Source organism: Heterodontus francisci, chromosome 16, assembly GCF_036365525.1.
Source record: "Heterodontus francisci isolate sHetFra1 chromosome 16, sHetFra1.hap1, whole genome shotgun sequence".
Lineage (NCBI taxonomy): Eukaryota > Metazoa > Chordata > Chondrichthyes > Heterodontiformes > Heterodontidae > Heterodontus > Heterodontus francisci.
The window spans coordinates 86,083,939-86,097,551 of record NC_090386.1 but is presented as its reverse complement, the minus strand read 5'-3'; the positions used below and the strand labels follow the sequence as shown (position 1 = coordinate 86,097,551).

The window sequence follows — 13,613 nt, the reverse complement described above, 5'->3', positions numbered from 1 at the left end:
ACACACCCTGCCTTGGCAATATTTACTTTTTTTTAGTGTCCCTCTGTCATACTTTCAGCTATTTGTATCCAATAGATAGTCAACTATAATTACACCTCAAAGGCAAAATAGTTTTCCTGTTCACATGCTGTGAGGGGAACACCACAACTCCCAGTCTACAATCAAACCATATAATATCCATATTTTCAAACAAAATGACCATCAATTATTAACAGTTCCAGCGTAGCTCACACTTTGGTCAGCTTGTTATCTTCTCCCAATGTTTTCATTTCTTGGATCTGTAGAAAGAACAACCCCTTACTGAATTCCTTCATGGCCTTAAAAAAAAATTACATCCACAATGTCAACAAATTCCCTGCAAGTCTGTTTGTGGTTTGTGTGTGATAGATGTATGACAGACTGCTAAGATTTCTGATGGGAATTAACAAGCTCTCATCTTCAATGCTTGTTCAGGGATCACTCAGGAGAAAATTGACCAAACCCGCACAGCAGTAGAGCAGCAAATGATTGTAGACATCAGAGAGGCAATTCAGGCCGGCACCGACCTGAACGCAAGAGATGCGCAGGGAGCCACGTTGGTAAGTAGATCCGATCCAGGTCTACTTGGAAGACCAGCCCTGCTATTGGCTGAATCAGAAAGTAGCATTTCACAAATGTATGAGTTAAAGTGATTGTTTGGACTTTGTTTTATCTTTACAATTATGGGAATGAAATCAGCCAAATGTGGGGTAAGCATGCCCGATCATTGTGGCCTAATCTCATCCTCAAACCATAAAACTAATGCTAGCATTGTCAACATGGTGCACTGGTTGTTTAGGGAGGTTGGCCTACATTTGTGTGGGCCATCTGACCTTGCAGACACAACCTGAAATTGAGTTCCGTTATTTTGCATGATATTGAAGTAAGAGTAAATGGTTTGTGGTTGCCTGGATCTGTTTTGTGATCCTTTTTGGCAAAAGGTCACCACATTAGCCTTTCTTCATATTTATCTCCTCCCTCACCTCTCTTAGTATTCTGGAATAAATATCATCTACCCCAAGAGGATTTGTTTGCTTAAGCCCATTCACAACTTTTAAAAAAAAAACATTAATTCTGATACTAATTATCTAACATTGACTTTTTAATTATCTGGTTTTTTTTTAGATACATCCGTTGATAATTAATTCTGAGATTAATTATCTGACTTTGCTACTTGTTGCTCACGTTTTCCCTTGTGAATATTCGGGCTTCCAGAATGTTAACTAGCTTATATTCATTCTGTGTTTCAGCCCCCATTTGCATTTTTTAAAGTTCTCCCCTCTGTTTGACTCTGGTTTGCCATTGTTCAGAGGGCAACTGCTGGGAGATATTTCTAGTTCAGGGGTGTCGGCGACCGTGAATTGCAGGTGTCCAGTGTTGTGATGTTACCTTTTGATCAGCACTGTTAAAGATACTGTTGCCTGAAGCCTGCTTTCTGGTCTTCAAAGCCCTTCATAATTTAGAAATGAAGTACGTGCATTAAAGCAGCTTTCAGTAATGAAGATTAGCTCAGAGCAAAACGGATTACAGCATCTTGAAAACATGAAGCTTCAACAGCTATGAGGACAGCAAAGCATAGAAAATGCTTCAGCATAGTAAATCCCAGTGCTTATCAATTGGTTTTATGTGTGCATTTTGTGTCATAATGTAGTCAAATTCTACTCTGTTGGTGGCTTAACACCCCATGTAGAGTCACACAACAACAAATTGCATTTATATAGAATCATCGAATGAGTACAGTACAGAAGGAAGCCATTTGGCCGGTCGAGCCCATGCCAACCTCCGGCAAGGGCAACTCCGCTAGTCGCACCACATCTCCCTTTCTGCATAGCCCTGCAAAATTGTCCGCTTCAGGTGCTGATCCAAATTCCTTTTGAAAGCCACGATTGAATCATCGCACCTTTAATGTGGTAAAACCTCCCAGGGCATGTAAGCCCGCTCTCTCACATATGCAACTCCCCTTCTGTTGGATATTTCTTTTCTGTGGGGAGTTCTCGTGGTGAGTCCTCGCTTTAGATACTGCAGTTGAAATGAATTATTGTCCTGTTACTGATTGTAGGTCAGTGACCAGTTTGTATAAGTTCTCTTTTCTGTCTCTCCCTCAGCTACATGTAGTCGCTGCCAATGGTTACTACACAGTTGCTGAGCTGCTGCTCGAACACGGGGCCAAGGTAAACATCAAGGACCATGATGGCTGGGAACCACTGCATGCAGCCGCCTGCTGGGGTCAGGTCAGTGTCTCTCTACAGCTTGGGACACCAGTACATTGTGTGTGCATTGATTAGAAAGAACAACAACTTACATTTATATAGAACTTTCAACGTAATAACACGTCCCAAGGTGCTTCACAGGAGCATTATGAAACAAAATATGACACCGAGGCACATAAGGAGATATTAGGTCAGATGACCAAAAGGCAAAGGGGTAGGTTTTAAGGAATGTCTTAAATGAGGAAAGTGAGATACAGAGGCAGAGAGGTTTAGGGAGGGAATTTCAGCTCTTAGAACCTATGTAACTGAAAGCACGGCTGCCAATGGTGGAGCGATTAAAATCGGGGATGTTCAAGAGGTCAGAATTAGATGAGCGCAGATATCTTGGAGAGTTGTTGGGCTGGAGGAGATTACAGAGGTAGGGAGGGGCGAGGCCATGGAGAGATATGAAAACAAGGATGAGAATTTTAAAATCAAGACATTGCTTGACCAGGAGCCAATGCAGGTCAGTGAGCACAGGGGTGATAGAGGAACAGGACTTGGTGCAAGTTAAGACATGGGCAGCAGAGGAAAGAAAGACTTACATTTTCATAGCACCTTTTATGACCTCAGGACATACCAAAGCCAATTTTAACATATCGTCACTGTTGTAATTTAGGAAATGTAGCAGGCAATTTGTACACAGCAAGCTCCTACAAATAGTAACACGATAATGATAATCTGTTTTAGTGATGTTGTTTGAGGGATAACTGTTGGGTCGGACACCAGAGATAACTCCCTTGCTCTTTTGATAGTGCCATGGAATCTTTAACATCCATCTCTGAGGGAAGATGGGGCCTCGATTTAACGTCTCATTTGAAAGATGGCACCTCCGACAGTGCAGTGTTCCCTCAGTGCTGCACTGGAGTGTCAGCCTAGATTTTGTGCTGGAGTCTCTGGAATGGGACTTGAACAAACAAGCTTCTAACTCAGAATGAATATATTCTAAATGCTTCTATGCCAACTTCAGTCAGAAACATTTCAAACTAAGAGGCCTTTACTTGTATCCCTGAACAATTAGTGCTCTAACTAACTAGAAAATTCTTCAACTTAAAGAACTAACCTATTTATACCAGAACAGCTGAGAAAAATAGGTTAGTTTCCCTAAATACAGTGACACACATCATCATTTACAGTTTGTTGTACAATCATCACAGTATTCTTTGATCAACAGCGGCCTAGTTTTGAATACTTTTAATGAGTTCTATTCAACAATGCAGCTGCATTCCTTGAGAACACACCCCTTTAGGAGTCACACTTGGATCAGGAGACCCGTGAAGATGAATAGGATGTGGTTTGTTGCTGTACAATTTCATAAGATGAGAACGAATACTAGTTGTCCTAGGACAGTGGCAGTGTGGTATTGAGTGGAGTCTGAGATTCTGATGTGTTGAATTCTGATCAGGGCAGAAAGGTGACAAAAGGCAGTCCATTACTGCACATTTCATAGTGACTAGGCGGAGAATAACATTGTTAGATGGTCACGAGTTTCCTGCCTGCATGTCCTGTGCTTCAGTTGGAATCTGGTGCATAGGTTTGGAAGATCTAGAAAAGCAAAATGAGGAGAAAACGTACAATAGTAGCTTTAAGCAGTAGTAATGCTGTAATATATGTGACTTAGATCTAAATTCACTTGAAAAAGCCCTTCAAAACACTTTTCCAGGGGATGCAGAGACCAAGTGGGCCCACATCAGAGACGCCATCTATGACTCAGCAATGACCACCGATGGCAAACGTGTGAAGCAGAATGCAGACTGGTTTCAATCTCACTTTGAAGAGCTGGAGCCTGTCATAGCCGCTAAGCGCATTGCACTGTTGAACTACAAGAAAGCCCCCAGCGAGTTAACATCCGTAGCACTTAAAGCAGCCAGAAGTGCTGCACAAAGAACAGCCAAGCGCTGCGCAAATGACTACTGGCAACACCTATGCAGTCATATTCAACTGGCCTCCGACACCGGAAACATCAGAGGAATATATGATGGCATTAAGAGAGCTTTTGGGCCAACCATCAAGAAGATCGCACCCCCTCAATCTAAATCAGGGGACACAATCACTGACCAATGCAAGCAAATGGACCGCTGGGTGGAGCACTACCTAGAACAATACTCCAGAGAAAATGTCACTGAGAGTGCTCTCAATGCAGCCCAGTCTCTGCCAGTCATGGATGAGCTGGACGTACAGCCAACAAAATCGGAACTCAGTGATGCCATTGATTCTCTAGCCAGCAGAAAAGGCCCTGGGAAGGACAGCATTACCCCTGAAATAATCAAGAGTGCCAAGCCTGCTATACTTTCAGCACACTATGAACTGCTTTGCCTGTGCTGGGACGAGGGAGCAGTACCACAGGACATGCGCGATGCCAATATCATCACCCTCTATAAGAACAAGGGTGACCGCGGTGACTGCAACAACTACCGTGGAATCTCCCTGCTCAGCATAGTGGGGAAAGTCTTTGCTTGAGTCGCTTTAAACAGGCTCCAGAAGCTGGCTGAGCGTGTCTACCCCGAGGCACAGTGTGGCTTTCGAGCAGAGAGATTCACCAGTGACATGCTGTTCTCCCTTCGCCAGCTACAGGAGAAATACCGCGAACAACAGATGCCCCTCTACGTTGCTTTCATTGATCTCACCAAAGCCTTTGACCTCGTCAGCAGACGTGGTCTCTCCAGACTACTAGAAAAGATCGGATGTCCACCAAAGCTACTAAGTATCATCACCTCATTCCATGACAATATGAAAGGCACAATTCAGCATAGCGGCGCCTCATCAGACCCCTTTCCTATCCTGAGTGGTGTGAAACAGGGCTGTGTTCTCGCACCTACACTGTTTGGGATCTTCTTCTCCCTGCTGCTCTCACATGCGTTCAAGTCTTCAGAAGAATGAATTTTCCTCCACACAAGATCAGGTGGCAGGTTGTTCAACCTTGTCCATCTAAGAGCGAAGACCAAAGTACGGAAAGTCCTCATCAGGGAACCCCTCTTTGCTGACGATGCTGCATTAACATCTCACACCGAAGAGTGTCTGCAGAGACTCATCGACAGGATTGCGGCTGCCTGCAACGAATTTGGCCTAACCATCAGCCTCAAGAAAAGGAACATCATGGGACAGGACGTCAGAAATGCTCCATCCATCAATATCAGCGACCACGCTCTGGAAGTGGTTCAAGAGTTCACCTACCTAGGCACAACTATCACCAGTAACCTGTCTCTCGATGCAGAATTCAACAAGCGCATGGGAAAGGCTTCCACTGCTATGTCCAGACTGGTCAAGAGAGTGTGGGAAAATGGCGCACTGACACTGAACACAAAAGTCCGAGCCTGTGTCCTCAGTACCTTGCTCTACGGCAGCGAGGCCTGGACGACGTATGTCAGTCAAGAGCGACGTCTCAATTCATTCCATCTTCGCTGCCTCTGGAGAATCCTTGGCATCAGGTGGCAGGACCATATCTCCAACACAGAAGTCCTCGAAGCGGCCAGCATCCCCAGCATATACACCCTACTGAGCCAGCGGCGCTTGAGATGGCTTGGCCATGTGAGCCGCATGGAAGATGGCAGGATCCCCAAGAACACATTGTACAGTGAGCTCATCACTGGTATCAGACCCATCGGCCATCCATGTCTCCGCTTTAAAGACGTCTGCAAACGCGACATGAAGTCCTGTGACATTGATCACAAGTCGTGGGAGTCAGTTGCCAGTGATAGCTGGCGGACAGCCATAAAGCGGGGCTAAAGAGTGGCGAGTCGAAGAGGCTTAGCAGTTGGCAGGAAAAAAGACAGAAGCGCAAGGGGGCATCCAACTGTGTAACAGCCCCGACAACCAATTTTATCTGCAGCACCTGTGGAAGAGTCTGTCACGCTAGAATTGGCCTTTATAGCCACTCCAGGCGCTGCTTCACAAACCACTGACCACCTCCAGGCGCTTACCCATTGTCTCTTGAGACAAGGAGGCCAAAGAAGAAGAATCTTCAATCTTTTCTTCCATTTGGCCCAGTCTCATCTTGCAAACCATTCTCCACAATACCTTGTCTTCCATCTGGAAGAGCAGTATCATGTAGATCAGTCATGCAACAGGGTGGGTAAGATGGGGAGTGCTAGGGTATCTTCTCCCTGAGGTGGAATGGAACCTGACTGGGAATTGATAGAATTCCCCCACTTGAGGCTGCGAATCTGAGTGACAGGCAACCCTGGAAATTGGAGTTCATATTTCCATGGTAAAGCCAAGTGCTCACGAGTTGCCAAGACTTCACCCATCAGTAATACAATTAATAAAGCTCCATGCAAGATGTTACATGTCTGTTGTATTGGCAGCACATCCACTACTGGTGCAGCAGAGCTGCATAATGTATTATCTACAGGATGCAATGCAGCAACTTGCCAAGGCTTCTTCGACAGCACCTCCAAAACCCACAACCTAAATCACCAATTCGAACAAGGGCACTGGGTGCAGGGGAATGCCATCAACTCCAAATTCCCCTCCGAGTTACCTGCATGGTTGTTCCTACATCGTCTCTGTGTCAAAATCCTGAAACTCCCTACCTTAACATTGTGGGAGCACTTTCACCAAACAGACTGCAGCGGTTGAAGAAGAAGGCCCACCACCAGCTTCTCAGGAAGCTAGGGATGGGCAATAAATACTGGCCTTGCCAGTGATGCCCACAGCCCCAGAGTAAATAAAGATTTTATTAAATGCTTACTTATTCCAGTTTAAAGTGCTAATGATACAATGCAGACATTGGCAGAGTCTTGTGCTGTATTATGAATTACAGTGTTGCACACCAGGAAGAGGCTATGGCTGTGCTTTGGGTCTGAGCAAAATATATGCTGATTTCAAACTGCAATGATTCTGCTGTTTTGTGTGTAATGTTTCATGACTCCCTCCTCTGGTAAAACCCAGCAAGGACAGATTTCCTGGAACATGTTAGCACTGAAAAAGAGCAAGCAAACATTGGATCCTCCAGCACCATAATTGATCTTGTTACATTTGTGAAATTGGAAAAGATGAGTGTTCATTTGTGCCTTTTGACAGATAAAAGTATTTTTTTTAAATCAGTTGGTCGTATTTACTTACATGTCAAATAAATTCTTAACAGAATTTGATAGCTTGAGTTTAAAATTCAAATAGACCAATTCATTTCTCATTCACATTTTTTGCACCTTTTTTTTAACAGGAGTTAGAGGAGAGGATGCCTGTGCCAGTGATTTCTGTCAATTTGTGTCTGTCTTGAGGAACACAATAAAAAGACAACCTAAAGTGGTCTCCTTTTAGTGATTAATAACTATCAACAGAACAGTCAAAATGTGCTAGGTATAGCAATGCATAAGGAGAAAAGAAACCTCATTCCTTTTGACACTATTCCAAAGGGTAATTCAACAGCTCTGTTTTGAAGAGTTGAGATGGAGCAAGGAAGTGTACTAGCTTTTCTTGTTATCCTACTATCAAAACAGAAACACTTTGTTTCCTTTTCTTTGCAGATGCAAATCGCAGAACTGCTGACAGCTCATGGTGCGAGCCTGAATGCCAAGACGTATCTGAAAGAAACACCAATTGGTTAGTCACAGATGTAAGGTTGGCACATTTGCCTCGCCCAACAAGAGCCAGGTTAAAGCTGGGGCAGGAAGAGGGATCATGGCTTGAATTCACATGGGATATTCCATAGGAATATAGCAACTGCTAGATGATAAAAGATCAAGATCCATCTGGTTCACCTTCTCACATCCTCGAGGTGACATGATGCAATTATAATGGAGTTGTTGACCAATCATGGCAATCTGTCCCTTCCTTTGCTTCTGTTTAAAATTCATTGAAAATATCAATAAGTCTCTATCACATATTTGGGTCTTTTCTAGCCTTATTCTAGATACTTCAGCTTTTGTATTTTAGGTCGCTCTCATTAAGTGTGTTTAGCTTCTTACAGCTTTGTGAGTATCTTTATGGGCGCTGCTTTTTAGTTAAGTTCTGGTAATGTGCCCAGGATAACAAACAGAAAAGCTTGCTTTAAAATTTTCTTCAACTATTTAATCTGTCCTATGCCTCCACAAGATCTTCTGAAGTCTACAAATGCAGCTGAACGTCAAAACATTGGACCTAATTTCAGACTTAATTGAGTGAATTTATTGCAGAAAAGATGAGCAAATGAATAAATAACATACAATGCATATTTATTTATAGTAGATATATTAAAGGAAAACAGTGAATGTTTGCAATTTCTATTATTTTATAGTTAACCCTTATAATCATAGTTTATTTATTGTCTTAAATCAGAGGGAGCCAACTGGCCTCATTGAAAGTTCTTGGGAAGAGGGGATTGTCCTATGAGGAGAGATTGAAAGCTCCAGACTTAATGATTTGAACAGTCTACACTTAAAAATAATCTCCCAGTAGTTAGGATTTGAATAACCATCAGCTAAATTTAACTTAACTGCTCATCATATACATAACTGAGTTTATTTTGAATGTGGCCTGGCTATTCCCTCCAGTGTATAGCCCTGAACATGAGAAAGAAGAGCAAGAGTTGGCCATTCGGCCCTTTGATCCTGCTTTGCCATTCAATATGATCATGGCTGATCTTCTACCTCCACTCCAACTCACCACACTTTCCCCATATCCCTTGGTTGCCTCAGTATCAAAAATCTATCAACCTCTGTCTTGCATATAGTCATCGATTGAGCATTCACAGCTCTCTGGGTAGAGAATTCCAAAGATTTACAATCTTTTGAGTGAAGAAATTTCTCCTCATCTGACTTCTGACACTGTGACCCCGTGTTCTGGACACCCCAGCCAGGTGAAACATCCTCCCAGCATCTACCCTGTCAAGCCCCTTCAGAATTTTACATGTTTCAATGAGATCAACTCTCATTCTTCTAAATTCTAGGAAAAGAGACCTAGTCTACTCAATCTCTCCTCATAGGATAATCCCTTCTTCCCGAGAACTAGTCTAGTGAACCTTGGTTGCACTCCCTCTATGGCAAGTATATCCTTCCCTCGGCCATGAGACCAGAACTATACACAATACTCCAAGTGTGGTTTCACCAAGGCGTTATATAATTGCAGTTAGACTTCTTTGCTCCTATATGCCAATCCTTTGTAATAAAGGCTAACATACCATTTCCTTCTCTAATTACTTGCTGTACCAGCATGTTAACTTTCTATGATTTGTGTACAAGGACATCCAGGTCCCTCTGAATACCAAAGAATTATACTGTGAATGCTGAAAATCTGAAGTAAAACCAGAACATGTTGGAATTACTCAGCAGGTCAGGCAGCATCTGTGGAGAGAGAGACACACAGAGTTAATGTTTCAGGTCCATGACCTTTTATCCATTCTGACACAAGTTCATCAATCTAGCTTCCAGTCTGCCACTCTTTGTATGCTTATTTGAAGCTCTGCCCTTATCCTTTCCCCCACACCCATTGTTCTGTCCTTGCTGACCTACACCTGGCTTCCAGTTTACTGATGCCTCAAATTTAAAATTCTCATCCTTGCGTTTGAGGTTCTTTCAGCTTGTTTGCATGAGAGTGGGGGCTGCAGGGTGGATGAGCAACTTGACCATGGCACCATGGAATAGGAAGACATTCAAGTGGAGGGAGAATAAAGGAATGTAGTGGTAGTAGGGGACAGTATAGTTAGGGGGATTGACACTGTTCTCTGCAGCAAAGAGCAAGTGTCCAGATGGCTGTATTGCCTGCCCAGTGCCAGGGTTCGGGACATCTGCTCAGGGCTGTAGAGGAACTTACAGTGGGAGGAAGAGGATCCAGTCATCATGGTCCATGTAGGTACCAACAACATAGGCAGGACAAGGAAAGAGGTTCTGCATAATCAGTATGAGAAACTAGGCACCAAATTAAGAAGCAGAACTTCAAAGTTGATAATCTCTGGATTATTACCTGAGCCACTGCAAATTAGCATAGGGCAAATAAGATTAGAGAAATTAATGCGCGGCTCAAAGACTGGTGTGGTAGAAGTGGTTTCCGGTGGGGCACTGGCACCAGTACTGGGGAAAGTGATGACTGTACCATTGAAACGGTCTACATTTGAACCTGAAGCTATTATTAAAGACATTATAGCAGGGCATTTAGAAAAATTCAAGGTAATCAGGCTGAGTCAACATGGTTTTGTGAAAGAGAAATCATGTTTAACCAATTTATTGAAGTTCTTTGATGGAGTGACATGTGCTGTGGATAAAGGGGAACTGGCGGATGTATTGTATTTAGATTTCCAGAAGGCATTTGATAAGATGCCACATCAAAGGTTATTGCAGAAAATAAAAGCTCATGGTGTAGGGGGTAACATATTGACATGGATAGAAGATTGGCAAGCTAACAGAAAACAGAGAGTAGGCATAAATGGGTCATTTTCTGGTTGGCAAGATGTAATGAGTGATGTGCCACAGGGATCTGTGCTGGGGCCTCAACTTTTTACAATTTATATAAATGACTTAGATGAAGGGGCCGAAGGTATGGTTGCTAAATTTGCTGATGACACAAAGATAGGTCGGAAAGTAACTTGTGAAGAGGACATGAGGGGGCTACAAAGGAATATAGATAGGTTAAGTGAGTGGGCAAAGACCTGGCAAATTGAGTATAATGTGGGAAAGTGGGAAATTGTCCACTTTGGCAGGAAGAATAAAAAAGAAGCATATTATCTAAATGGTGAGAGATTGCAGAGCTCTGAGATGCAAAGGGATCTGTGGGTCCTAGTGCATGAATCACAAAAACATAGTATGCAGGTACAGCACGTAATTGGGAAAGCTAATAGAATGTTATTGTTTATCATGAGGGGAATTGAATATAAAAGTAGGGAGGTTATGCTTCAGCTATACAGGGCATTGGTAGACCACATCTGGAGTACTGTGTGCAATACTGGTTTCCTTATTTAAGGAAGGTTGTAAATGCGTTGGAGGCAGTTCAGGGAATGTTTACTAGACTAATACCTGGAATGGGCAGGCTGTCTTACGAGGAAAGATTGGACAGGCTAGGCTTGTATCTGCTGGAATTTAGAAGAGTAAGAGGCGACTTGATTGAAACATATAAGATCCTGAGGGGTCTTGATAGGGTGGATGTGGAAAGGATGTTACCCCTTGTGGAAGAATCTAGAACTAGGGGTCACTGTTTAAAAATATGGGGTCGCCTATTTAAGACAGAGATGAGGAGAATTTTTTTTCTCTCAGAGGATCATGAGTCTTTGGAATTCTCTTCCACAAAAGGCGGTGGAAGCAGAGTCTTTGAATATTTTTAAGGTAGAGGTAGATAGATTCTTGATGAGCAAGGGGGTGGAAGGTTATCGGGGGTAGGTGGAAATGTGGAGTAATCAGTTCAGCCATGAACTTACTGAATGGCGGAGCAGGCTCGAAGGGCCAAGTGGCCTACTCCTCCTAATTCTTATGTTCGTATGTTTAAATCTCTCCATGGCCCCTCCCTATCTTTATAACCTCTTTCAGCCATACAACCTTCCCAAGCTCCGTGTCTATGACTGGCCTCCCATGCCCCCAACAGTTTGTGCAACTATTGCCTCAACTCTCTGGTCCCTATGCTGTGGAGTTCATTTCTGTCTCTCCATTTCTCTCTACTCCTTAAAGGCAAACAGCATAAAAGGAAAAGGGGGAAGGATTCTCATCTTTATTGTTTCCAAGTTACTACCACCTCAGGTTAACTGCAACTATCTGTCTGATCTGGCAATGATAAATAAGTTAAGGTGAATGAGGAGGTGCCAATTGTTTTAGAGCAAGGTGCAAGATGAACGTAACATAACCACTGAGGTTCCTCCATTGGCATGTCCACCAATATCTGAGGGCTCTGCTGTAAAGGTTTCATACCTAGCATTTGTCAAGTAATATTGGAAACCTGCTAAATTTGGCCCAGGGTCCTGGGGGAAAAGTGAGGAAGTGGATTAATTGGATAGCACTTTCAAACAGCTGGCATAGGTACAAAGGGCTGAATGGCCTCCTTCTGTGCTGTAAGATTCTATACTTTTCACGCTTCTTTGATATCAAATAATCTTGAACTTGCAAGCAAATTCTGACTGGTGTGCGCTAGTCATTTGGCCTTTGTGCTATAACCCACTCTGTGATTGAATGTTCTCATCCAAAACACAGCAGCTCCAACAGTGCAGCGCTCCTTCAGTACTGCATTGGGGTGTAGCTTAGATTATATTGGCTCAAATCTCCGGAGTGAGACTCAAATTCACAGTCTTCTGACTCAGAGGCAAGAGGGCTGCCCACTGAGCCATGGCACAGGTAGAAAGGAGAACATCTGAGATAAACCTTTAAATGGTCCATTTAATGGCTCTATGTTATACTGGTCTGAAGTGTCTGATGTTACTTTTCCACTGCAGATCTCTGTGACGATGAGGAGTTCAAGGTTTTGCTTCGACAACTCAAACACAAACATGAAAGCATCCTGAAGTCACAGGGCAAGAACAAGTCATCTCTAAGCAGGAGAACGTCTAGTGCTGGAAGCCGAGGGTTAGTACATGCGCACATTTAATAAAAACTCTTATTGCATGGCAGTGCTCAGTCAGATAATTTAAACTGCGCATTGCCTTCCAAGGAGGTCACAGTTTTGGGTTCTTCAGTCATCTTGGATTTTCCCATTTCCTGGGCCCAATTTGTCCTTATTTGTAATATGAAAATTGCCCTTAGTTACGTTGATTGCTGGTTGTGAAGAACCATTGTTCTTAAATCCATAATCATCTTGCTCAAGATCCAATGATCCCAAAGTAGTAGGGAAACAGTGGATGATCCCCTGCATCTCTTCACCCAAAGGTTTGTGAATGTTTGGAATTGGAGCTGTGGATACTCAGTTGTTGAGTATATTCAAAACAGAGGTCGATAGATTTTTGGGGGTACTAAGGGAATTAAGATATATGGAGATAGTGCGGGAAGGTGGAATTATGGTAGAAGATCAGCCAGGATCTTATTGAATAGCACAGCAGGCTCAAGGGGCCGAATGGCCAACTCGAGTTCTTTATTTCTACACATTACACTTGATCTTAGCCAAAAGGCTGAAAAATGATGAAGAGGTATTCAAAATCGTGAGGGGTTTAGAGACAGTAGCTAGGGAGAAACTGTTCCCACTCGTGAAAGGATCAAGAACAAGAGGGCACTGATTTAAGGTAATTGGCAAAAGAAGTAATGGTGACAGGAGGAAAAACTTTTTCATGTGGTTAAGATCTGGAATTCACTGCCAGAGGCTGTGGTGGAGGCAGGTTCAATCGAGGCATTCAAAAAGGAATTAGATAGTTACCTGAAAAGGAAGAATGCACAGGGTTATGAGAAGGTGGGGGAATGGCAGTAAGTGAATTGCTCACTTGGAGAGCGTTCACTCATTCTGTGCTGTAACAATCTGTGATTT

General features: G+C 43.2%; 1 protein-coding gene across 3 annotated transcripts in view; it reads left to right on the top strand.

Annotated features, from left to right (window-relative positions):
- LOC137378284 (protein phosphatase 1 regulatory inhibitor subunit 16B-like) overlaps positions 1–13,613 on the top strand; it is a 149,001-nt gene that overhangs the window by 124,195 nt on the left and 11,193 nt on the right. For all 3 annotated transcript variants that reach the window (XM_068048525.1, XM_068048526.1, XM_068048527.1), the window contains exons 6-9: positions 454–578; positions 2,124–2,249; positions 7,736–7,811; positions 12,595–12,724. In XM_068048525.1, coding sequence (XP_067904626.1) covers positions 454–578; positions 2,124–2,249; positions 7,736–7,811; positions 12,595–12,724 — 457 coding nt within the window. The remainder of the gene's footprint in view (positions 1–453; positions 579–2,123; positions 2,250–7,735; positions 7,812–12,594; positions 12,725–13,613) is intronic.